At 41.2% G+C, this 27,973-nt stretch overlaps 1 protein-coding gene across 1 annotated transcript in view; it reads left to right on the top strand.

Annotated features, from left to right (window-relative positions):
• Positions 1 to 27,973, top strand: part of LOC132115958 (transcriptional activator GLI3-like) — a 340,310-nt gene that overhangs the window by 276,615 nt on the left and 35,722 nt on the right. Inside the window, exon 6 of the mRNA XM_059524402.1 lies at positions 2,544 to 2,699. Within this exon, the coding sequence (XP_059380385.1) occupies positions 2,544 to 2,699 (156 nt within the window). The remainder of the gene's footprint in view (positions 1 to 2,543; positions 2,700 to 27,973) is intronic.

Below are 27,973 nucleotides of genomic sequence, written 5' to 3'. Positions count from 1 at the left end.
AAAATACTGACTTGTTAGGTGATGTTTTCTCATTAAAATCATACAATTTCCTAGTAATTCAATAGAATATATGGGAATACTGGGGAATAGCAATTGAGTCATGAGCAATTGAGTTCTCTATTATAGATCAGTAAATTTAACCCTCTGGGGTTGGCAAAGATTTTTTGGCATTTTTCTTTTTAACGCTGAAAAGAACTTAAATTACTCAGTCATTTTTGATTGTACTGATAAGAGCATTATATCATTTGAATGAAAAACAATAAATCAATATTGTTATGCAATAATGTCCACACAGCTGATATATCTACCTGTCTTAGTTTATCCACACATATACACGACATAGACACTGACGTTCAAAATGCACCATCGGACAAACGCTAATTAAACTTTACTGTTTTGGCCCTCCAAAATATGTTGCCCGTAACTGAAGATTGCTGTTACAGTTTTTTTCAGATTTTGGTTGCTGAAATTTCTGTTCTTTTTGAAGCCATTATCTATGCATTTCTGAATAAGGTATTTGGCTTTGGTCATTTTTGCATTTTGCATTAGATTTTGCATTCCATATGCAGCCACCAGTTAATTTTAGCGGAAAGAATAACCAGACATCTGTGGGAATTTTATTGCTCTTTTGCTTTATAATTTTTTTTCTGCTTGCTTTCCAACACTCTTTTGAAACACGTTGTTTTGTAATCTCCCAGATGCCAACATGCTCCACCAACAGAATGCCTGCTGGCTCTAGTGGTGCACCATACTGAGGGTGCATATTCATCCTTAAAATTCGCCCCTGCCATTCCCCACCACCAGTCCATCAGTTCAATGCCAACATCTCCCATTTAGAAACTCCACAAAGCTTTTTTCTACATGTGAACAGGAAATGAGGCACATTACAGTTTAATGCAAGAGCCAAGACAACAAGGAACAGCAGAGACAATTAAGGAAGCCCCTCTAACCCCTCCCTTACTACTTAAGTCATAATACCCACATCGAATTAATTTGGAATTTCTTCTTACATTCACACAACCAATCAGAGATGCATATTCCATGCATTCAGTTTGGGCCTCAATTGAGATCCTTTCATCCACTCTGTTCATTTCTGGGGAAGACAGGATTTAGCCACAACACTTTGTGCAGCTAAAATGATTTTGTATTTGCATTGCGAAGCACTGTGTCAGTCTTTCTCTTATTCTTTTTCTCTTTGTGAGTGTGCTTTCTCAATTGTGTTGTTTGCATAGAAAAGCATGTTGCCAAAATTTTATTTTTAGGATTCATGTCTAGGACCTGTTATCACTCCGTTGCTAAAGTGTGGGAGGGAGATAGAGGCAACAAATGAAAGAGAGACAAAAGAGAATGGCACTTTTGATTTTTTCAAATCTAAAATTCTTCCACCTTTTTCCCTAAAATTAAAATGGTTAATTAGTTACTAATAACTTTCATTCTTCTGTGAAACAGTGAAACTCTCTTATCCATATAATGAAAGTGTGCCCTGAAGTTGTCAAGCTCTAATAATGACAATTCACGAGTTCATCCTTACATGTAATCTGAAGGCGAATAGTAGGCATATTTTGGTGTACTTTCCTGGGGGAGGGGTCCGGGCCCGGAGCATAGCCCGAACCCAAATAACTCCCCCTATCCCTAATTTGGGATAAATAGATTAGATGTGAGGAGTTAGGGTGGAGGAGGGATGCCGAAAAACTGTCGTGGGACAGGAGGTAGGAAGACTGGATATATATACGCTTGTGTTCTAGTTAAGATGATTAGCTAAAGGAGATGCACCTGTGCCAAATTGGATGATTATCTGATCGTGCTCCTCCCGAACTTTGTTAATAAAACCACATTAAAGCACTATAAAAATATTTATAAAAAAAAGAAAAGAAAAAAAAAAACGTCCAGACCCCAGTACTCCACAAGTCCAGACTCGTGCACTATATTACAAGTCTTCTCAAGTCAAAACCATTGATTTAAAAAAAGGTCAGTTATTCAAGATTATTCAAGATTTGTACTAACATGCAAGCACATATTTATTTCTTTACTAGCATTAGAACACTTGATGATAACTGTGATAACACACTACACTATTTATATTTATATACATATACACATACACATACACTTATTTATCTAACACACATACAAACACAAATAATATACCTGTACATACATAACTGCTTATTGTAATATATTTTCCATACAATTGTCAATTTGTATATTGTCATTCCTTACCTACTTATTTGTATTTTTTTATTCTTTTATTATGGATTTTTTTGTTCTGTTGCTGTAATTCTGTTGCACTGCGGAGCTTCTGTCATGAAAGCAAATTCCTCGTATGTGTAAACATACTTGGCAATAAAGCTCATTCTGATTCTGATTCAAAAGTTATAAGTAATACATTTGAATGTTTCTGTAAGAAGTATCTTATGAAATCTATATATTTGATCCTTGCTAAATAAAATTATTAATTTATTTATTTTATGAAAAATTCTTACTGATCCATAATGTTTGAACGGTGTCAAATGAATGTTTTATGTCATTGTTTGACCCTTCAGCAACCCACGCCAGTTTGACTACGGCAGAGTACTACCACCAGATGGCCCTATTTGCAGGTCACCGCAGCCCGTACGCTGACATCATTCCTTCTGTGGCATCCTCATCAGGGCCTACAAGCAGTGCCCTGCATATGGAGTACCTACAGGCTATGGAAGGTAAGTTCTCCACTTGGTTACAGTTTTCTGATGTCTACCATCACCTCTCAGAGGAGCAGATTTACATTAGGCTGGGACTACTAATACCCAGAACCTTAACTATTCAAAAAAGCAAAAAGCCACATGGTCCTTCAAAAATCATTCCAATATGCCGAATTATTATCATAGTTGGAAACAGTTGTGCTGCTTGATATTTTTTGGGACCTGTGATACTTTTTTCAAGATTCTTTAAAAAAATAACAGTTAAAAAGGAACAGTGTTTATTCAAAATAGAAATGTATTGTAACAAATTTATATGTTCCGTGTATGTTGTGTGCATTTTTTTTTTATTGAATATTGAAAACAGAAACATGAGAAAACGGCACCATTTTCATTTTTCGTTTATCAAAAAAAAAAAAGAACGAAAAAAGAAACGTCACGTCGGTGACCGACGTAAATTGGAATATCGCTTCGATAGACCAATCTACTTCGAGTGTAAACTAAACAAGCCAATGCACATTGGCATGCAATTATTGCATCCAGCTGCCGCTGATCACAGCGTGAGTATAAGAAGGCAGCAGGTGCAATGCATACCAGGTTTTCGCTGAGCAGCCGAGCCGGAGACCCGGCAGCTCAGCAGCGGTACAGCAACCATGGCGACGGGACGTGGCGTCACCGTTCACTCCTTCAGGGAACGAAGGTTACCATACATAACCGAGATGTTCCCTTTCAGTCGGTCACTCTCGACGCCACATCGGTGACCAACGTAAAATGGGTTCTACCAAAGCGCCATGGGTGCTGCCTCTTTCAGTGCCCTGTGCGAGCTGCCTGCGCCCCTATTAGGTGTAGGCCGGGGCTCGAAACAAGTAGTTCCACTCACCATTGTCAAAGCACTACCTCACTGGGTGAGACTGGATAACACTAGGAAAACGTACCCGTTCCACTTGGAACAGGGATGCTGCGGAAGCCCCATCCTTCCCGAAGGTCTCGGGGGGCAAATACACATATAGCATCCGTTTAGGAGTATATGGAGAAATCTGAGGTGATTAAAACCCTTTTGGGAAGGCAGAAATCTGCCAGGGAAAAACGGGCTCTAAGGCTATACCGTGGACTATACACATACAAGTACCGCTTAGGTCTCAATATGGAACCCGGACTTCCATGTTTATCACTGATTCATCATGAAGGTCTGGTGCCGGACGTTCCGCCGCGTCCAGCTGCCTAGGTTGATGGAGGATCTCAACAGGGTCTACAGTACGGACACTCTGGAGCAGTTTAAGCAAACCGACACTAACCGGGGCCTCTCAGTGCCACTACCCGTTTGAGGTGAGAACACAGGAGGATACCAGCTCTACACGAAGGCTATAAAACTGATCAGCGAGGTGCCACGAGCCAGTGCCCAGGAGGATGAAACGCGTCTAGTTGAGTGAGCTTGCAACCTGAATGGGCAGGGCACACCCTGAGCCTGATAAGCCAGGGCTATGGCATCCACAATCCAGTGGGCCATCCTCCGCTTAGAGACGGCACTCCTCTTCTGCCGGCCTCTGTAACACACAAAGAGCTGGTCTTAGGTCCTGAAGCATTGTGTCCGGTCTACGTAGCATCTCAATGCTTGGACGGGACAGAGCAAAGCCAGGGCTAGGTCTGCCTCCTCCAGGGGCAGTGCTTGCAGGTTCACCACTTGGTCTTTGAAGGGTGTAGTGGGAACCCTGGGCACGTAGCCAGGCCGGGGCCTCAGGATTACCTGGGAGTGAGCCGGCCCAAACTCTAGGCACGAATCGTCGACCGAAAATGCATGCAGGTCCCCTAACCTCTTGATGGAGGCCAGTGCAAGCAGGAGCAGAATTTTCAATGAAAGAAACTTAGCTCAACTGAATGCAAAGGCTCCAATGGGCCCTGCTGGTTTGATTTAAGCACTAGAGTCAGGTCCCAAGAGAGTATAAATGGGGGGCCGGGAAGGATTTAACCTCCCGGCCCCTCTAAGGAACCTGACGATGAGATCATGCTTACCCAAAGACTTCCCATTCACGGGGTCATGGTATGCAGCAACAGTGGCAACCTGGACTTTGAGGGTGGAGGGAGACAGCCTTCGCTCCAGCACTTGTTGCAGAAAGGAAGCACGACCACAACTGGGCATCTTCGGGGGTCTTCTCGGCGAGAAGAACACCATTCGACGAACAGGTTCCACTTCAAGGCATAAGCGTGTCTCATAGATGGTGCTCTTGCTGAAGTGATGGTATTCACTAACACTTGGGGTAGGTCACCTAGAACCTCTGCGTCCCGTCCAGGGACCAGACATGGAGTTTCCAAAGGTCTGGACGCGGGTTCCAATGGTGCCCTGTCTCTGAGTCAGTAGATCCTTCCTCAGAGGAATTGGCCAAGGAGGGGCTGTCGCAAGGACCACTAGTTCGGGTTCACTAGCAAGACTTGCTCCTCTTCCTTCCGGACTTTGCACAGTGTCTGTGCGAGAAGGCTCACTGAGGGAAACGCATACTTGCGTAGGCCCCGTGCCAGGTGTGTGCCAGTGCATCCTTGCCAAGAGTTCCTTCGGTCAGGGAGTAGGACAACTGGCAGTGAGAGGTCTCTTGAGAAGCAATCAGGTCTACCTGAGCGGCTCCGAATCGTCTCCAAATCAGCTGGACCATCAGAGGATGGAGTCGCCATTCTCCCGGAAGCATTGCTCGAGACAGCTCGTCAGCTGTACTGTTGAGCAGGCCCAGAATGTGAATGGCACGAAGTGACCTCAGAACCTTCCGACACTAAAGGAGGAGCTGGCGGGTGAGTTGTGACATGCGACGGGAGCGCAGACCACCTTGTCAGTTGATGTAGTGAAAAGTGAAAAGATGACTCATCCATGAAGGCCACCTCAGCGTGCTTGACGCCCAGACATATGATGCAACGATCGTGACCATCACACGTTGCCAGGTAACGACTGCACCCAGACACGCACGGGTGAAAAGGCATCGTTATTAGGACAATCCGTCGTCTTTACAAAGACGCACCCGTGAAGCTCTTTTAGAGAAATTTGCTCTTTAGGAAATGCTCTTTTAGTGCTGTGACGCCAGCTGTGTGCCAGTACGTCCTTGCCAAGAGTTCCTTTCGGTCAGGGAGTAGGACAACTGGCAGTGAGAGGTATCTTGAGAAGCATTTAGGTCTACCTGAGCGGCTCCGAATCGTCTCCAAATCAGCTGGACCATCAGAGGATGGAGTCGCCATTCTCCCGGAAGCATTGCTCGAGACAGCTCGTCAGCTGTACGGTTGAGCAGGCCCGGAATGTGAATGGCACGAAGTGACCTCAGAACCTTCCGACACTAAAGGAGGAGGTGGCGGGTGAGTTGTGACATGCGAACAGAGTGCAGACCACCTTGTCAGTTGATGTACGCAATGGTTGCCGTGTTCTTTTCCGTGGTCTGTTCGGACCAGCACATGCTTTAGAACTTCTGGGTCATGACCACCCTCCTGCAGGTCCTTCAGTGCTTTAGCCTGGTGCACCTGCAGTGACGTCATGGCGTGTAAGGCGGAAGCAGCTTCCCCGCAAGCCGCATAGGTACTGCCGGTCAGACCAGACGAGTGCCTACAGGCCCGGGAAGGAAGCACCGGGTCTCCACGCCAGAAGGAGGCAGACTTAGGACACAATTGCATCGCTACTGCACTCTCCACCGACGCTATTCCCGAATACCCCTCCGCTGCACCGCCATCAAGGGTGGTGAGGGAGGAGGAGCCCACCGGCTGGTTTCTGGCAGTAAAAGGTGCCGTCCACGACTTGGTGAGCTCATCATGCACTTCCGGAAAGAAAGGCACTGGGGTGGGGCGCTGAGAACCAGCGTACTAGTGATGTCCGATTCGTGAACGAATCGTTCAGTTTAACCGGCTCTTCTTAGTGAACCGGTTGAACCAGTTCACCAAATCGAACTGAATCGTTTGAAAAGGTTCACGTCTCCAATAAGCATTAATCCACAAATTACTTAAACTGTTAACTTTTTTTACGTGACTGACACTCCCTCTGAGTCAGAATAAACCAATATCCCGGAGTAATTCATGTACTCAAACAGTACACTGACTGAACTGCTGTGAAGACCGAACTGAAGATGAACACCGAGCCGAGTCAGATGATGAATGAACACGCCCACTGCTGGAGCAGTTCTCGTTCTTGAGTGTCTCGAGTCAAGAGCCGGTTGCATCGGTTTTCGGATCACCAGTACACTGAACCGAGAATCGTTTCTGTCGGACACGTCCGATTTGAGAACCAATGAGCTGATTCTCATTCTCGAGTCAAGAACCGGTTGCATCGGTTTTCGGATCACCAGTACACTGAATTGAGAACTGTTTCTTTCGGACGCGTCCGATTTGAAAACCGATGAACCAATGATACTGCGCATGTGTGTGGTTTTCAAAGACAGTTTTCATAACTTAATTAGAGTCTTATCACTGTATGATCATGTGATTGAAGCAATTAATATTGGAGCAAGAGAAACATTTTTAAAGTATTTATTTAAAATATTAATGTATCTGTGTGTCTTAAAGGACTTTGTGTAAGCAATTTAATTGAGGATTCTGTTAAAGAGTTTTTTATGATTTCATTTAGGTGTTGGACCATAATAATTGAGACGCTTTGTTTAACATGAAACAAGGGATGATTTATGAAATACCTGTAGGCCTACTGTCATTATAGTTAATGATGAAGCATTCATAAATTGAGTTTGTATTAAATAAACCTTTTAATAAAATTGTATTACTGTATAAACTGTTCAGCAATACAACATTTTTTTCAACAATACAACTGCTGGAAAAGTGCATTTACACACTGTAATTAACTCTAAATGTTTTACACACTATATTTAAAAGGTACTGCCTGTTGTTTGTAAATTACACAAGTTATTGTACATTATCAAAAAAAGAAAAAACAAATGTTGGAAAGAAAATTGAAAAGGCAGTTTTAAACAGAGGTTTTAACCACTGTAGTGAAAAGCTGTAACAACATGCAACTTGACCCTCTCTTATGAGGGTAGGTTTGAATTCAGAAAAACAAACTGCCTAACTTTGTTAGGACTCAGTCTGTTTTGCCTTTCTGAAATAATTTGACCCGTTTTCGAAAACACTCTCTCTGATGGCACTGTTGTAGCAACTATGCAAAGTCTCCTTTTCATGACAGCTGTCAAACCTTCATATACTGCTTGCCTTGCTTTCCACCAAGCTAGTGGGTCTTCCGTTCTTGGAATCAAGGTCTCTGCAAGATACCCTCTCATTTCAGCCACTGCAGTGGATGTTGGGTTGCTGATGCTGACTGCATCAGCCACTCTTTCATCAAAATCCTCCCAGATTGAAGACTGCTGTTCAGAAGACGGAGGGGCTGGAGGAGATGTGTGCTCAGCTTGAGTTTGCTCACCGGTACTGGACCAAACCCTTGCAGCAGCTGCACTTATGCTTTTGGCTGCATCATCTGCTGCAGCACTATCATGAAAGGCCCTTTGCTTAAATCTGGGGTCAAGAAAGGTAGCCTCAGAAAGCAGTATGTTGCTCTATGTTGTGGAAGCGATTTTGCATTTCCTCAGCCAGTTTGTTCATCATTGCAATAACTAGGCCATGTTTAGACACAGCACCCCGCAATCGCTGGACAATTTTTTGCAATCCTCTTGCCATCAAAATGACCTTGGATGCGGTCACATATCTGTTTTAATAAAAAGACAAAATAACTTAATTAGATCAAATGTGTGTGTGTGTGTGTATATATATATATATATATATATATATATATATATATATATATATATATATATATATATATATATATATATATATATGAAAAGGAAATAAGCATAAACTAGGTGGGTTGAAATATGTCATACACAAAGTATTTCACCAGTGGAAACAGTTATATGTTAAATTAATTTATACATACCTTTCAGCACTGATTTCAACAGTGACTTCTTCAAAGGGCTTTAAAATCTCACACACATCTTTGATTATGTCCCACTCTTCAAGTGTCAGGGTTGGAAGGCTGGGGTTGACCAATGCAAGTGTTGCAATGATTGCTTCCTTCTGCAGCCAAAATCTTTTCAGCATGTAATAAGTGGAGTTCCACCTTGTTATTACATCCTGCTTAAGCTTCAGCTCTTCAAGGCCCATTTGTTTTTGTGTTGCTTTTAATCGCTCTGTTGCAACAGTGCTTCTGTGGACATATTCAGCAACATTCTTCACTTTTGCGAGTATCCCCTGAATTGGTTTTAAGCTTTCCCTCACAATTAAGTTTAAAGTGTGGGCAAAGCATGGCAAGTGCTTCCATTCAGCTTTACGGATAGCTGCTTTTATGTTGCTAGCATTGTCAGTGACACACGCAACAACTTTGTTTGCGATTCCCCACTCATCACAAATCTTTTTAAGTTCAGCTGCCAGATTGTCAGCAGTATGCCTCTCTGTAAATGAGAAGCAGTCCAGAAGAAATGATGAAAGTGTAAAACTTTCATCAATGAAATGACAAGTGACTGCCATAAAACTATTAGTTGTCCTTGATGTCCAGCAATCAGTGGTCAGACACACAGCTGAAGCTTTGCTGACTTTCACCATCACCTCTTCTTTAATTTTGCTGTAGAGCTGTGGTACCAGAGTGTTTGATATGGTCTTTCGGTTTGGTAAAACGTATGATGGATCAAGTGCCTTCAATAACCTTCTAAATCCTGTGTCATCAACAATTGAAAAAGGTTGTAAATCCAGTGCAATCATTTTGACCAACTCCTCATCAACTTTGCTTTGTCTGACAGGGGCAATTGGTGTTCTCACAAAGCTTGTTATTTGACTCTGTCTTGACCTTTGGACACTGGTGCCAGTTCCAGATGCAGAAGAAGTAGAAGCATTATCTGAAGAGACGGCAGCTGTAGAAGCAGTACCTGAGTCTGATATTGATTCTGTAGACTCCTCTTGTCTCACTTGCACAAGCAATGCAGTTGGATGCTTTGTTTGCAAGTGCCTTCTATAATTTGATGTTGATCCTCCTTGGCCTGATAAAATAATGCTACAAAGCTTGCATTTTGCTTTCTGGGGTCCAGGCTCATCAAAGTGAAGCCAAATATTGCTTCTTTTTCTGGAGGTCATCTTGTGTGGCTGCTCTTTCTACCTCTCTGCCTTGGTTGTTGTTTGTAACCTTTGGGGTGAGAGGTGTCACAAGGAGGTGACCCTTCCCCCAAATCACTGTACAGCATACAGCTATGTGGGGGAAGGGTATACATGCCCTTTCACTTTTGAGGTTACAATCAGATTCCCTTAACAACAGAGAGTTTTAGCAGACTAACCAACAGAAATTGATTGCTCTTTATTCCTCTTAAAATTTATTCTGGCAAGTATTTTAGCATTTACTGTAATACTGTAAAAAAAAAAAAAAAAAGGTTTATTGTGCTTTTCCAAATACACCATAACAGATTAATAGCATACAACTTATACTGTACAAGACAATACATGCAACATTAACAAATATTTTGTTATATTGTATATTGTTTGGAAGCAATTAATTGTTTGTAAAACTATCAAACTGAACATTTATTTGTTTCATATATAATCCATGTTTTTCAGCAACAGTTTATTTAATTTCTAAACAAGGTGATATAAAGATAAAAAATAATGTGATCAAACTACAGCAAGAGCAAACAAGCGACTCCTTTTGAATCGCTCTCGCGCTTCTCGGATCTCGTTCTCGAGTCAAGAACCGGTTGCATCGGTTTTCGGATCACCAGTACACTGAATCGAGAACCGCTTCTTTCGGACGTGTCCGATTTGAAAACCGGTGAGCTGATGATACTGCGCATGTGTGATTCAGCGACAGCGTGTGTGATCTGAACTACCGAACCGAACAGTAATGTCACAGCACAGCAGCACCGCCCGCCAGCTGGCACAGAACTCTGAACCGGGCAACTGATGCCAACGTTGAGCTCGGTTGAAACGAGGATAATGAACAAATCCGGCGAAACGTAAATTTACTTAATTACAAATAAACCGTAATGGATTATACATAAGTGGAGCATAGTTTCTGCGCTGATGAAGACTAATTTATTGACGCCATAACTGTAAAACATCCTAGTTTGCAGATCAATGCCTGTGTATATGTGTTGATGCTTTAGATATAAAAATCAAAATAGTAAGAAACGTATCAGATTATAATGATGTTTTAATTGACTGATGTTATGATTACTGACTTTATATTTAAATGTGTTAAGCCCGCGATAGACTTGACGGCTTTACGTCATCGCCAATGACGTCATTACGTCGAGCGTAAAAGAACCGGTGAACCGGTTTTTTTCAACCGGTTTATTGAATCGAACTGTCCGAAAGAACCGGTTCGCGAAAAAGAACAGAACTTCCCATCACTACAGCGCACTCCACCCCGAGAAACCAATCATCCAGCCGCGAGGGCTCGGGACGCGGTGGAGGATTCCACTCGAGCCCTAGCCTCTCGGCGGCCCGGGAAAGCATAGCTGCCATTTCAGGATCCGACTCAGGCTTTGCCACCATCCCAGAGGGCATCAGTGCAGCCAAATCGTCATCCGACAGCTCTCCCTCCGATGGTGAGATCGACATCTGGTCAGGGGGAGACCCACTGGATACCGCTGGTACGCTCTTTAAAGAGGGTTGCTCCACTGGATCGGAGGTGCAAGAGGAGTGATGGTCCCCAGAGGGTTGGTTCCCTGCGAGGTTTGCCACCACTGTAATCCTCAAACCACCCTGCTACTGCCGGAAGTGGTTCTCGTCTGTCGGCCGCCAGAACGAGCACGAGATCGCGGCAGCAGCAACGGGACTCCGCCCACTGAAGGTAGCAGAGCCTGGTTCGCAGCTCAGAGATGGTCATCTTCCTAGTGAAAAGATGACTCATCCATGAAGGCCACCTCAGCGTGCTCGACGCCCAGACATTTGATGCAACGTTGCCAGGTAACGACTGCACCCAGACACGCACGGGTGAAAAGGCATCCTTATTAGGACAATCCGTCGTCTTTACAAAGACGCACCCGTGAAGCTCTTTTAGAGAAATTTGCTCTTTAGGAAATGCTCTTTTAGTGCTGAGGCACACAGGGGAATTGGCTGCTTGCAACACAACAGGGGTAGTGCAGCCTGAAGTGTGTTATCCACTCGACACAGAAACGACCAGCTCTGAAGCGCCGAATAAAATGTGTGGTGCACCAAAGAAATAGACTAAAAGGGTAATGTGGTTGCAGATCCGAAGTACATACATATTTCTACAATAAGCAAATAATACATGCCATAAAGAAACTATGGCTACACAGAAGTAAACCCTGTCCATTTGTTAGTCTGGTTGTTTGATGCCAGAGAGACGAAATGCAAGAGTTACAATAAACACTTTAACAGCAGAGGACTCTTATTCTGTTGTACAGAACCGAAGACGATATGATGACGGCACTGTTTTATTTTTGCTTAACCAATCAGTGGAAAGGGGAGTTGAATTCCCTAACACACATGGAAACTGAACATTCAAATTGTTTATCCATTTTCTATCCCTGAATGTAAAAATTAAATTTTTCATGTTTTTGAAAAAAAAAAGAAAGAAAATGGTGCCGTTTTCTAATTTTTCTGTTTTCAATATTAAAGGGGTCATATGATGTTGCTTAAAAAAAAACATTATTTTGTGTATTTGGTGTAATGAAATGGGTTTATGTGGTTTAAGTTTCAAAAACACATTATTTTCCACATACTTTACATTATTGTTTCTCCTCTACGCCCCGCCTTTCTAAAAACGTGTACATTTTTACAAAGCTCATCGTTCTGAAAATCTAGGTGTGCTCTGATTGGTCAACTATCCAATGCATTGTGATTGTGATGTGATGCCATGTGTCCCGGAGTGCTGAGACAAAAACGTTAAAAACAATTATAAACTATGCATTTGTTGCATCCATTTGGGACATAATTATGGATTATAATGACAATACCAGCGGTTCTCAATTCCAGTCCTCGTGCCCCACAGCTCTGCATATTTTGCATGTCTCTCTTTGTTAACACATCTGTTTCAGACAATCAGATAATTAAAAGTGAGGTCAGTGCATGAACTGTGTTCAAGTTTATTTGTATAGCGCTTTTTACAATACAAATCATTACAAAGCAACTTTACAGAAAATTATGTTTCTACAATATTTAGTAGTAGCTTATAAGTGGTGACTGTCAGTTTGTGCACGTATGACAGGATATTTTTAGAAAAATTAATACAAGACGTAGTCAGCCAGATGATGAACATTATTAAAATTATTAATAATTAAAAATTATTATATGATGCAGTCACACTTGTAGCAATATTTGTTAGTTATGTTTGTTGATTCAGGGCTAGCATCATCTGAGGTCCTCTGAGGTTCAGCATAATCTCTTCTCAGGTGTTCTGGATCCAGACTGGAGCTTGTGTAAATCCTAGTTCCGTAGTAAAACATATAAACAAATAGAGACATCATTAGCATAGCTGCTGATCCAACAAAGTAAAATTAATTAGTTTAACCCAAGCTAAAGAATAAGAATGCGCATTTGATCAGATGCAACTAAACTCCCAATTTAAGAGATACATTATTCGAATGCTTGGCGAAAGAGATGCATTTTTAATCTAGATTTAAACCGAGAGAGTGTGTCTGAACCCCGAACATTATCAGGAAGGCTATTCCAGAGTTTGGGAGCCAAATGTGAAAAGCTCTACCTCCTTTAGTGGACTTTGCTATCCTAGGAACTAGAGGTCTTCACAGTGCACCCGAGACCCGTCGACCCGGGACCTGACCCGGGACCCGTACGGGTTCGGGTCTATATTTTAAATGATCAGCCGGGTCCGGGTCGGGTTCGAGTCTATTACCTTGGGTCCCGGGTCTGTTTAACATTGTGTGTAATACCCGTGCGATCTGAGTCATCGGACTCAGAGAACACCTGGCCGTGATCAAACACTGCTTGTGTTTGCACTGCACTGTTTTATTTTTGCTTAACCAATCAGTGGAAAGGGGAGTTGAATTCCCTAACACACATGGAAACTGAACATTCAAATTGTTTATCCATTTTCTATCCCTGAATGTAAAAATTAAATTTTTCATGTTTTTGAAAAAAAAAGAAAGAAAATGGTGCCGTTTTCTAATTTTTCTGTTTTCAATATTAAAGGGGTCATATGATGTTGCTTAAAAAAAACATTATTTTGTGTATTTGGTGTAATGAAATGGGTTTATGTGGTTTAAGTTTCAAAAACACATTATTTTCCACATACTTTACATTATTGTTTCTCCTCTACGCCCCGCCTTTCTAAAAACGTGTAAATTTTTACAAAGCTCATCGTTCTGAAAATCTAGGTGTGCTCTGATTGGTCAACTATCCAATGCATTGTGATTGTGATGTGATGCCATGTGTCCCGGAGTGCTGAGACAAAAACGTTAAAAACAATTATAAACTATGCATTTGTTGCATCCATTTGGGACATAATTATGGATTATAATGACAATACCAACGGTTCTCAATTCCAGTCCTCGTGCCCCACAGCTCTGCATATTTTGCATGTCTCTCTTTGTTAACACATCTGTTTCAGACAATCAGATAATTAAAAGTGAGGTCAGTGCATGAACTGTGTTCAAGTTTATTTGTATAGCGCTTTTTACAATACAAATCATTACAAAGCAACTTTACAGAAAATTATGTTTCTACAATATTTAGTAGTAGCTTATAAGTGGTGACTGTCAGTTTGTGCACGTATGACAGGATATTTTTAGAAAAATTAATACAAGACGTAGTCAGCCAGATGATGAACATTATTAAAATTATTAATAATTAAAAATTATTATATGATGCAGTCACACTTGTAGCAATATTTGTTAGTTATGTTTGTTGATTCAGGGCTAGCATCATCTGAGGTCCTCTGAGGGTCAGCATAATCTCTTCTCAGGTGTTCTGGATCCAGACTGGAGCTTGTGTAAATCCTAGTTCCGTAGTAAAACATATAAACAAATAGAGACATCATTAGCATAGCTGCTGATCCAACAAAGTAAAATTAATTAGTTTAACCCAAGCTAAAGAATAAGAATGCGCATTTGATCAGATGCAACTAAACTCCCAATTTAAGAGATACATTATTCGAATGCTTGGCGAAAGAGATGCATTTTTAATCTAGATTTAAACCGAGAGAGTGTGTCTGAACCCCGAACATTATCAGGAAGGCTATTCAATAGTTTGGGAGCCAAATGTGAAAAGCTCTACCTCCTTTAGTGGACTTTGCTATCCTAGGAACTAGAGGTCTTCACAGTGCACCCGAGACCCATCGACCCGGGACCCGACCCGGGACCCGTACGGGTTCGGGTCTATATTTTAAATGATCAGCCGGGTCCGGGTCGGGTTCGAGTCTATTACCTTGGGTCCCGGGTCTGTTTAACATTGTGTGTAATACCCGTGCGATCTGAGTCATCGGACTCAGAGAACACCCGGCCGTGATCAAACAACACTGCTTGTGTTTTTTGTAACTTGCAACTTGTAAAATTAGGAAAAGAAGTGAGCTAAAAAAAAAAGCTCTCTGTCTCTCTCTCTCTCTCTCTCTCTCTCTCTCTCTCTCTCTCTCTCTCTCTCTCTGCCCTTAGAATCAGAGCGCGCAGACTCAGAGTTAATGCAAGTGCACGCATGGTTATAATGCTTGCAGACTTGACACACTAATATTTAATATATTTCAAACCAGCAACACAATCTGAGGTGAACTGTCACATGAATGTTTTCTATGATGCTCAAATTGCGTTAAAGCATATTTTAGGTTGATACAGCTAGCACACATGTGCAGTCTCGATCGCGTTTCATGTTTCTATGGCAACCAGTGAGGGACACTTTGACCGCCAAACCGCGCTTTACATTTTCTTCCATTTTTATAATAATATAAATGAACCGTTTAATCTTAAAGTTTTATTGGTCAGATTCAGACTCGACGCAGACCAGAGAGCACAGAGATGTTAGCAAATAAATAACATCAGCTGCCATGGCATTGCACGAGCTATCGTTATTATAGTTCAAAAGGGCAATCAGTTGAGGTTATATTCGAGTTAACTCGAGTCAGAATGTACATCACCGTGACATCAAGAGGACTTTTGAAGCTGAAATAATGAGTGGATTAAGCTTGGACTTGGAATAACGAGAGGAATAACATGGATAACTTTCTTGTCGGAGGATTGTAATGCATAGGCAGTCAAGTAGAGAGACTACGGCTCCTTAAATTAGGTAAGACAAAAAGCTGTATTTTTCGCAACAGGTTTATTGACTTGTAATAGCAATTTAAGGTGGAATATGTGACAATCGGGTCCAGTCCGGCCTGTGTCTTCCCGACGGGTTCGGTTCCAGCTTTCAAATAATAGACGGGTCTGGGTCGGGTCTGGGTAGGCATTTCTCGGATCTACACGGGTCCGGGTCCGGGTCCAGCTTTTAAAATATTAGATGGGTCCGGGTCGGTTCGGTGTAGTACATTATATAGTTTTATAATCGATCTATGAGTATGTCATGATCTATGGTGTCAAACGCAGCACTAAGATCAAGTAAAACTAGAAATGAGATGCAGCCTTGATCTGACGCAAGAAGCAGGTCATTTGTAATTTTAACAAGTGCAGTTTCTGTGCTATGGTGGGGCCTGAAACCTGAAATTCTTAATAAAGATCATTTTTTTGTGCAGGAAGGTGCTCAATTGAGCAGACACAACTTTTTCTAAAATTTTAGACAAATGGAAGATTTGAAATAGGCCTATAATTTGCCAGTTCACTAGGATCTAGTTTTGGTTTCTTAATAAGAGGCTTAATAACCGCCAGCTTGAATGGTTTTGGGACGTGACCTAAAGATAACGATGAGTTAATGATATTGAGAAGCGGTTCTTCGGCTACAGGTAACAACTCTTTCAGTAATTTAGTGGGTACAGGATCTAATAAATATGTCGTTGGTGTAGATACAGTGATAAGTTTATTTAGCAACAGCTTCTAATGTATTAGAGAAAATAGTGCCCATGTTGTCAGTCATTTCGTCTAATTCATGTGTATTTTTGGGTACAAATAGCAGTTGAGATAGATCAGGCAGGTTATTTGCGAATCTGTCTTTGGTGGCTGGAACAATAGTTCTGCACAGACTGTAACACTGAGACAAATAGTTAATATCAGTGATACGCAGCATGCACGATACAAGGAAATGGTCTGTAACATCATCGCTTTGAGGTACGATATCTATATCAGTAAGATCGATTCCATGCGATATAATTAAATCTAGTGTATGATTAAAACGATGAGTGGGCCCGGTGACATTTTGCTTGACTCCAAAAGAGTTTATTAGGTCAGTAAACGCAAGTCCTAATGCATCATTTGTATTATCAACGTGAATATTAAAATATCCCATGATTAGCGCCTAATCAACTGTAACCAGAAGGTCTGAGAGGAAATCTGCAAATTATTTTAGGAATTCTGTATACGGCCCTGGTGGTCTATAACACAGTAGCCAGAGCAAGAGATACATTAGATTTATTTTGCATGTCTGACAGTGTAACATAAAGCAGAAGTATTTGAAATGAGTTAAACCTATATCCTGTTTTCTGGGTAACATTGAGAATATCACTATATATTGTTGCAACACCTCCGCCACTGTGTTCAGATTGACATGGTCCCTACACAATGTTCATAAAATTCTTTAAATATGTAAATGTACTTACAGACTGTGAGTCAGAACAGCCGGCATTGTAGTCTACTCTCACAGGATCAGGAAACAGTCCTCCATAAAATGTACTGCACACATCTGAATATTTGAGTTGAACTGTTCTGAACAGTGTTCTAAATACAACTTAACCACTGATTTCTAGTTGTGTCCTCTTTTGGAAGACCAAACAAAGTAGTTTAGCTTACACAAGGAAACACACATCGTCTCCACAACATGGCGGCTACAGCAACAACAAGAATAAAAGTATGCCTTTTTTCTTTGCGTGAACATTTTGGCGGCATTATGCAAATCTTCCCACATCGTGACATAGACATGTGGGGGCATGTTAGAATGAGCTGTTTAAGTTGACTTAAATGGTTGACTATAAAATTTTATATATAATATTTCTTTCTTTTGATACTTTAGTCTTTGCAACTTTACAGATCTTATTTTTGCACAAAGAGCAAGAGAAAGGAAACGTTGGAATCGCATCATATGGTCATATGACATTTAAATAAAAAAAACTAATGAACACAACGTACAGGGACACAATATACACTACTATTGAAAAGTTTGGGGATCAGTCAATAAAAAAAATAAAATTAAATAAAAAAAGTTTTTTTCAGCAAGGATTTTGAATGGATAAAAAGTGATAAGACTTATCACATATATATACACACACACACACACACAAACACATATATAAATACATGCAGATATTTTCTTCTAAACCATTTAGAATGAATTAAACTGGTTAAATTGTTCCATTGTCTTAATGTTTTCAAAAAACGGGGTAAGTGTGCACAGGATGTATGCAAATTAGTTATTTTGAAGTGTAAATAGGAAATTAAAGGCACAGACATTCAAAGAGAGGTCAGATGGACTGGCCTGTTAGTCTTTGATGAGAATGCATGCACAGAATGTCACCGACTTCCCCATTCCTCACAAACCAATTAAAACTAGCCAAACTTGCATGGCTAACATAAAATTAATTGCTATTAAGTGGGAATTGGAATGTCGAACTATTCATCACTGGAGAAATCCTTTCTTCTATGGGACTGTTTAAGATTAATAGACTGAAATAAAACAATTAGGGCCATTGTTTTCAAATGGAGATGTTGCCATCCACTTACTTCAAATAGCCTGTGATTAGCCCTTAGTAACTCATCCTGTTTTAACAATGTGTGTTCCGTGTCAGCCAAATTAACATTTTATAGCTCTGTTCATGATTTATAGACTCTGAGAAGGGGAGTGAATGAGTAGAAGTGCATTATCTAGGAGATTTTGTTAATAATGCGGATGGGATAGCATAGTCGTCGTTTAGACATCAGTGTAATTACTTTTAGGGAAAAACTGATGAATGAAGGAATTAATCTGTCCTGCGTATGTGTTTAAGCCACACATTTTTAATGCTTTAGCTGCTAATTAACCAATGTCATTTTGATTCTGCCTCTATTAAATGCCTGAGTTTGGATCCTCAGTGGGATGTAGATGGATTTTTAAGGTGGAACTATTGTTCCCTATCTGTCGGTCACTATGAGTGGTGACGACATATGGGGTCTTAATTGGGAGCCTGAATCCTCTCTTAATTAAGAGAAAATGCCAATGAAATTTGACTAGTGGATTTTGCATGCCTGAGCCACTCCCCGTGCATCCGGGTATAAATAGGCAACAGGTGCATCCACTAATTAATTTTTGCTTTGGAGCCGAGTGAATGAACACAGTTTGAGATTCACCAGGCAAATTTTCTCTGCTGTTGGAAGAAGTGGCTGTTCTGGGTGGCGTTACAGCACAATCAGTAATTTTTAAAGACGTCATTCCGTCCATGTCCTCTTGGTTGCAGTGGTTTTCTATCCTCAGTTCAACAGCCACATACGTTGTCTTTGGTGTCTGGGCATCCAGCACGCTGAATCTGCATTCGTGAATGGTTCATGTAGCCATGGCAGCACAGTGATTGCACCTCTCTCTCATCGCGGGAATGGGAGGGGCTCCCTCTGTCACTACCCATGCTGGCTTCTCCACCATAAGCAGAGTAGGGATGCGCGGTATACCGGTACTGCAAAAATACTGGTATATATTATATTTCAAATTGTACAATATCATAATTTTGCTCAATTCGGTATTTGATGCGCTGCAGTTTCGAAGTTCACCGCTAGGCGGCAGTGCTCGACCCAAACAGACGCGGGTCACTTAAAACCGGCAAAAAGTGACAACGAGGAAGCAAGATGGATCGAGCTGGTCAAGCTAATTTTACACGCCCGCAGTTAATCAATAAAGAAGGCAGTAGGAGTGAAATATGGCATTACTTTGCCTACAGAGGTAATGAAAAAGGTAAAGCTACAGACGTGAATGCCCCACTATGCAAACGCTGTTTGAAACCATGTGTAGCAATGGGAGGCAACACTTCAAATCTGTCTAAGCATTTGTCTCTAGCTCATCCTGACTTATTCAATGAGTTCAGAGATCGACAGATGAGTCCATCATTCAACTGATTTAATTTAAACTTTTATTCAAAACACTGATCAGCGCACATAGCCTACTTATAAGATACGGTAAACACGAAAGCTCAAATGTGCTTGCATGACACGCTAGAACCAATGAATGAAGTTTAGGTCTCAAATTTTTTGCACTTTTAAACATTAATATATTAATTGAATTTGAATGAATAAAGAGATTAGTAATATAAATTTTACTATTAGTGATATTAAAATAAATGGCATATTACTATTACTGCCGCTGTGGCAACCTCTAGAGGAATCAGCCGAGAGAGAGAGTAATAGTAATATGAATATCACTAATTGTAGGAGCCATTTTGGGGATGGTAAAGGTTTTGTCCACCGGGTGGTGCTGTGGCTATGTTTAATTAGACCACCTGAGGAACAAGTGTGTGTGTTGGTATTTGGGAAGCAGTTTTTGAGTGCACTGCAGAGTAACTTGCAAGGTGGATTCTAGTTGTATGCGGTCCATAAGGTATGGCTTTGTGTGTACATGTGAACAAGGAGAGGCCACAAGAAGTTTGAGATCATGTTTAATGGAGCTCAAGTAACAAAGAAAGACATTTGTTATGCATCATTTGTTATGCATCTACATCCGTCTGCATGGCGTAAAGCCATTGCACTAATATCAATATTAGAATAACACTTTACAATTAAGCTACATTTGTAAACATTAATTAGGTAACCTGTTCTAACAGTATTATAACATTTATTAATCTAGATGAATCAGTAATTATTATTTAAATATACTAAAACTAGTTTAGCATGTTAACATTACTTTATGGAATGCATTAAACTAATTTGAACCCAAACACAAACCAAACAGTAAGCATTAGTTTTCCTGTCCAAAAATCTGCAGCTGTCAAAGGAGCTGTCAAAAAAAAAAAAATAAGGATGTGAGGATATGAATACTTTGTTTTTTAATTGAACCTATGTTCCCTCTAGGTTTTTTGGTTTGTTACATTGATACGTTTTTTTTTTTTTTTTTGCACCATGTGATAAAGAGTAAAGACTGACAAGATATGAAGATATTAAACTATCGTTTCAAAATTTAACCTACTGTATGTTCCCTGGTAGGTTTTTTTGTGTGTGAACATTTTGATACTTTTGGTTTGTACATTTGGTGCAGCAGAGTTTCAAGCAGGGTTTTTTTTTTTTTTTAATAAAATTGTTTCAATTCATTTAACTTTTGAGGCTGGTTATTGGTCACCTGTATTAGATTCTGGTATCGTACCGAAGCCAAAATTGTGGTATCGAGCCATCCCTAGAACAGAGAATCATCGGCTTGTGATCTGGGCTTTCTGAGGGCTACAGTGTGAGACCCTCTCGCGGCAGGATGAATCTTTCCTCAGCATGAGCTGTGGCTTGCGACCACACCCTGCCCTGGTTCCGTTCTTCCTGGAGGTGCGTGAGGAGCTGATGAAATCTTGGATGCCCCCTTTTTCGGATGGAATCCACTCGTCTAATTCCATCCTGCCTACCCTTGATGGCAGGGTGACTAGGGGGTACGCTTACATTTCCTAGGTGGAAAGTGCAGTTATGGTGCACCTTTGCCCACAAAACACCGCAAAGTCACATCTTCTCTGCATGCCATGGCTATCTTGCTAGTACTTGCTATGCCAAGGCGATGTCCACGTTAGTGGTCGAAGAGAACCATCTATGGTTCAGCCTTGCTGAGATTAGTGACATTGACAAAGTGTGCTTTCTTGACGCTTCTATTTCCCGGGCTGGGCTATATGGTGAAACTGTCGAGGACTCTGCACTTCTCTGCAGTACAAAGGCAGACTGAGGATGTCCAGCACATCCTGCCATGGCGTGATCTACCTGCCACAGTTCCGCCATGGGCCAAGCCTGAGCCTTCCCGTCAAAGAGGGCCCCCTCCTGCGGTTGCTCAGCGCCTTACCGAGACCATGTCGAGGCCAGCGCAGTAGTGTGGTGCTCCCCGTGTCCCAGCTGGCCTCCAAGTCCTCCAAGAAGATGACGAGGCAGCCATGACAAGGTCAGCCTGGAGATATGAGGAACTGCTTCTCTTCCGGAGATGGCAAGAACAGTAACCACATTTACAAAGAAAGAGCAGTTTCCTTTTCCTCCGGGCTATCAGGCACATGGGTTGATATTGAGTGACGCACTGCCTCCTCACGCTCATGACACCCCTTATTGCCAGCAGCTAAGAGATTGAGTTTGGGGACGCAATGCCTTCCCTTGCATCTCTGGCCAGTCCCTCTGGGGACACAGGGAGTCCGGCCATGATGAGCCAGAACGCAATGCTTTCTTGGCCATCCAGCATGACTTCCCACCACTGCACCACTGCAGGTATGTCAATTGTCCCGTTGGCACTTGCTCTGAGTTTGGGGCCGTGGCTCACACTGGCCAACCCATCTCACTGGCCCATTCGGACAGTCTGTCTCGGCTAGGTGATTTAGTTGCCAGGCGACTCCCCCAGGTTCAGTGGTATCCTTGAATCTTTGGTGGCAATCTGAGATGCCCCTGTCCTGCTGCAAGGAGATTGCTGTCATATTGGCAAAGGCCTCAGTCAAGTCGTTCCCTCCAGCCAAGATGGTGTCTGGGTTTTACAGCCATTACTTCATTGTGCCCAAGAAAGTGGTGGCCTCTGGCCAATCCTGGATCTGCAAGTCTTGAATCAGGTCCTTCACAAGCTTCCATTCAAGATGTTGATGCAGTAGTGCATCATCAGATGCCCCCAGCTTCAGGATTGACTGGCAGCAGCCAACATGAAGGACACTTACTTTCATATCTCGATTCTTCCTCAACACAGACAGTTTCTAGTGTTTACATTTGAGGATCAGGCATTTCAATTCAATTCAGTATATAGCGCTTTTACAATACAAATCATTGCAAAGCAACTTTAGACCTTAGGGAGCGTGATGGGTTGTAGTGTGGTATAAGGCTAGTTAGGTACGCAGGAGCTAAACTATTGAGGACCTTATAGGTAAGTAATAATAATTTGTAACTGATACGGAACTTGAAACATAGCCAGTACAGAGACTGTAAAATTAGGCTAATATGATCATATTTTCTTGACCTGGTAAGGACTCTAGCCGCTGTATTTTGGACTACCTGTAGCTTGTTTATTGAAGATGCTGGACAACCACCAAGAAGTGCGTTACAATAGTCCAGTGTAGAGGTCATAAATGCATGAACTAACTTTTCTGCATCAGAAACAGGTAACATATTTCATAGCTTGGCAATGTTTCTAAGATTGAAGAATGCTGTTTTTTTGTAACATGGGAAATATGGTTTTCAAAAGACAAGTTGCTGTCTAATATAACACCCAGATTTTTGACTGTAGAGCAAGTAACAATACATCTGTCTAGTTGGCAAACTGTAGTCTACTAGATTCTGTGAACTGCTTTTTGGTCCAATAAGTAATATATCTGTCTTATCCGAATTTTATAGGAGAAAATTATTGGGCATCCAATCTTTTACATTTTTAACACACTCTGTTAGCTTAGATAATTTAGAAGTTTCATTTGTTCTCATTGATGACTCCCTTGATTAAGTGGCACTAAAACTAAATCTAAATCAAAGTTAATTGCTAAATCCCATGACCAGACCTGTTGAAACCATGCTTGAGCCACAGCTAGGCAAGAAAAGATGCAAGTGTTAGCAGACCATATCTTATCCCTGGATGAATTCAAGTGTGCAGGCTGCCTCCTCTTGGTACTGTAGGTTAAAGATGTAAAAACAGGAAAAAAAATACACCAGCCCTGTCACAAAGGTGGACTGGATCCCTTCGCAAATGATCCGCGATCTTCCAATATGGATTTCCGTGTTCGTTGCAGGTTCAAATGCCACCTTCTACGATCCTTCCCACAATGCAAAAAAATACTGTATGAACATGTTATTTCAGATAGTGGCACTAAAATAAAGTGGCAGCTGCCAGCGTGCTGCGTGTCATACAGACATTTACACATATTTACACTGTGTTCAGAAAGAACAGGGGAGACACACACACACACACACACATTGGGAGTGTAGTTCCTCAATGTAGTGTAGGGTATTAATAGGGTAATAAAAGGCTATTACACCCATGATAGCAAACACATTTGCGCATGCACAGAAAACACAGCAAACTTTCTTATTTCTGTCTGTGGAATAGGCTATGCAAGATTATTTTTGATAACATTTGCAGTAGAGAAATCAGATGTTTAATTTGTCTAATCTTCATTTAGTAAATGCATACAATATTTAGTTTGTTAGTAATGGATTGCAACGTCAACTATTGATTGAATCAGTCGTTGTTTAGCAACCTAAAAAAACTAAATGAAAACTTCTCCAGTGATAAATAATACTTTTTTAAAAATAAGCATAAAATTGCATATCGGCATTTATCTCCAAACATATTAGACCATCTTGCTCTATCCAACATCTTTGCTTGAATTTTCAATTTTGCGGTTAAATGACAAAAATGAGGTGTTATTTAACAATGAGGTGTTAAATAACAAAAATGAGGTTTTATTTAACATATATTTCCTAAAATTAACAGTAAGGTGCAGTTATTAAAAATAGCAGGTTAATCTAATGGGGGATATGACATCTGAAGCCACTGTCACGCCGCTTGGATTGCTTCATATGAGACCACTTCAGCACTGGTTAAACTCCCGAGTTCTATGATCACGTCTCATGTCACAACTCACCGCCATCTCCTATTCTGGAGTCAGATGTGGCGCAAGTCACTGCATGCCATCCACATTCTGGGAGAGCTCAAATCCTGTGGCTGACACACTTTCATGACAGCTCACACCTCCCCTGTAGAATGGTGACTCCATCCTGAGATAATCCAGCTGATCTGTTAGTCAAAGTCAAAGTCACCTTTATTTATATAGCGCTTTAAACAAAATACATTGTGTCAAAGCAACTGAACAACATTCATTAGGAAAACATTGTCAATAATGCAAAATGATAGTTAAAGGCATTTCATCATTGGATTCAGTTATGTCATCTCTGTTCGGTTAAATAGTGTCTGTGCATTTATTTGCAATCAAGTCAACGATATCGCTGTAGATGAAGTGTCCACAACTAAGCAATCCAGAGGCGACAGCGGCAAGGAACCGAAACTCCATCGGTGACAGAATGGAGAAAAAAACCTTGGGATAAACCAGGCTCAGTTGGGGGTCCAGTTCTCCTCTGACCAGACGAAACCAGTAGTTCAGTTCCAGGCTGCAGCAAAGTCAGATTGTGCAGAAGAATCATCTGTTTCCTGTGGTCTTGTCCTGGTGCTCCTCTGAGACAAGGTCTTTACAGGGGATCTGTATCTGGGGCTCTAGTTGTCCTGGTCTCCGCTGTCTTTCGGGATGTAGAGGTCCTTTCTAGGTGCTGATCCACCATCTGGTCTGGATACGTACTGGATCCGGGTGACTGCAGTGACCCTCTGATCTGGACACAGACTGGATCTGGTGGCCACGGTGACCTCGGAACAAGAGAGAAACAGACAAATATTAGTGTAGATGCCATTCTTCTAATGATGTAGCAAGTACATAGGGTGTTATGGGAAGTGTTTCCGGTTCCAGTTTACCTAATTAATGCAGCCTAAAAATCCTTTAACGGATTTGGATATTAAAAGCATATTAGTATGTTATGTGTATGCCAGGTTAAAGAGATGGGTCTTTAATCTAGATTTAAACTGCAAGAGTGTGTCTGCCTCCCGAACAATGTTAGGTAGGTTATTCCAGAGTTTAGGCGCCAAATAGGAAAAGGATCTGCCGCCTGCAGTTGATTTTGATATTCTAGGTATTATCAAATTGCCTGAGTTTTGAGAACGTAGCGGACGTAGAGGATTATAATGTAAAAGGAGCTCATTCAAATACTGAGGTGCAAAACCATTCAGGGCTTTATAAGTAATAAGCAATATTTTAAAATCTATACGATGTTTGATAGGGAGCCAGTGCAGTGTTGACAGGACTGGGCTAATATGGTCATACTTCCTGGTTCTAGTAAGAACTCTTGCTGCTGCATTTTGGACTAGCTGTAGTTTGTTTACTAAGCGTGCAGAACAACCACCCAATAAAGCATTACAATAATCTAACCTTGAGGTCATAAATGCATGGATTAACATTTCTGCATTTGACATTGAGAGCATAGGCCGTAATTTAGATATATTTTTGAGATGGAAAAATGCAGTTTTACAAATGCTAGAAACATGGCTTTCTAAGGAAAGATTGCGATCAAATAGCACACCTAGGTTCCTAACTGATGACGAAGAATTGACAGAGCAACCATCAAGTCTTAGACAGTGTTCTATGTTATTACAAGCAGAGTTTTTAGGTCCTATAATTAACACCTCTGTTTTTTCAGAAGAAAAAACTGTTTTTTTAGAGCTGAGTATCATCAGCATAACAGTGAAAGCTAACACCATGTTTCCTGATGATATCTCCCAAGGGTAACATATAAAGCATGAAGAGTAGCGGCCCTAGTACTGAGTCTTGAGGTACTCCATACTGCACTTGTGATTGATAGGATACATCTTCATTCAATGCTACGAACTGATGGTGGTCATATAAGTACGATTTAAACCATGCTAATGCACTTCCACTGATGCCAACAAAGTGTTCAAGTCTATGCAAAAGAATGTTGTGGTCAATTGTGTCAAACGCAGCACTAAGATCCAATAAAACTAATAGAGAGATACACCCACGATCAGATGATAAGAGCAGATCATTTGTAACTCTAAGGAGAGCAGTCTCAGTACTATGATACGGTCTAAATCCTGACTGGAAATCCTCACATATACCATTTTTCTCTAAGAAGGAATATAATTGTGAGGATACCACCTTTTCTAGTATCTTGGACAGAAAAGGGAGATTCGAGATTGGTCTATAATTAACTAGTTCTTTGGGGTCAAGTTGTGGTTTTTTGATGAGAGGCTTAATAACAGCCAGTTTGAAGGTTTTGGGGACATATCCTAATGACAATGAGGAATTAATAATAGTCAGAAGAGGATCTATGACTTCTGGAAGCACCTCTTTTAGGAGCTTAGATGGTATAGGGTCTAACATACATGTTGTTGGTTTAGATGATTTAACAAGTTTATACAATTATTCCTCTCCTATGGTAGAGAATGAGTGGAACTGTTCCTCAGGGGGTCTATAGTGCACTGTCTGATGTGATACTGTAGCTGACGGCTGAATGGTTGCAATTTTATCTCTAAAAGTATCAAATCTATAAGTAGATTTTAGAAGTAAATTAGTTCATAAAGTCATTACTGCTGTGGTGTTGGGAAATGTCAACACTTGTTGAGGCTTTATTTTTCATTAATTTAGCCACTGTATTGAATAAATACCTGGGGTTATGTTTGTTTTCTTCTAAAAGAGAAGAAAAGTAATCGGATCTAGCAGTTTTTAATGCTTTTCTGTAGGATATGTTACTTTCCCGCCAAGCAATACGAAATACCTCTAGTTTTGTTTTCCTCCAGCTGCGATCCATTTTTCGGGCTGCTCTCTTTAGGGTGCGAGTATGCTCATTATACCATGGTGTCAAACTGTTTTCCTTGACCTTCCTTAAGCGTAAAGGAGCAACTTTATTTAAAGTGCTAGAAAAGAGAGAGTCCATAGTTTCTGTTACATCATCAAGTTGTTCTGAGGTTTTGGATATGCTCAGGAATTTGGTTACATCAGGAAGATAACTTAAAAAGCAGTCTTTTGTGGTAGAAGTGATGGTTCTTCCATACTTGTAACAAGAAGTAGAATTTACAATTTTGGCTATATGAAGTTTGCACAAAACTAAATACAAAACCGGTTTGCCTCCCATAAGTCCTCCTACTGCCAGCTGTATTACTCCCAGACCAAGGGCCCCTCGGGTCAGGGAGGATGAGGAATAGTTCTTGCTGGTTGCGCCATACTGGCCCACATGGTCCTGGTTTTTGGAACTCAGGTTCCTCGTGACAGCCCCTCCCAGGCGCATTTCTCTGAGGAAGAATCTCTTTTCTCAGGGGCTCAGCACCTTGGCACCCACTTCCAGATTACAGCAAGTACCTGGAAAAGGACGATCTCATCGTGGGAGGTTGGAAATACTGGAAAGTGTCACGTCCTTTGTCTGAGAGCATGGTAATTTGCATATGGAACTCAATTAGGTGTTGATGCAAAATTACTAAGGATTCTTTTTCAGTCCCGTTTAGATCATCAGAAGATGAATTCA

The sequence above is a fragment of the Carassius carassius genome, chromosome 35 (assembly GCF_963082965.1).
Source record: "Carassius carassius chromosome 35, fCarCar2.1, whole genome shotgun sequence".
NCBI lineage: Eukaryota > Metazoa > Chordata > Actinopteri > Cypriniformes > Cyprinidae > Carassius > Carassius carassius.
The sequence above is the reverse complement of the archived record's forward strand: the minus strand, read 5'-3'. Positions and strand labels throughout refer to the sequence as shown.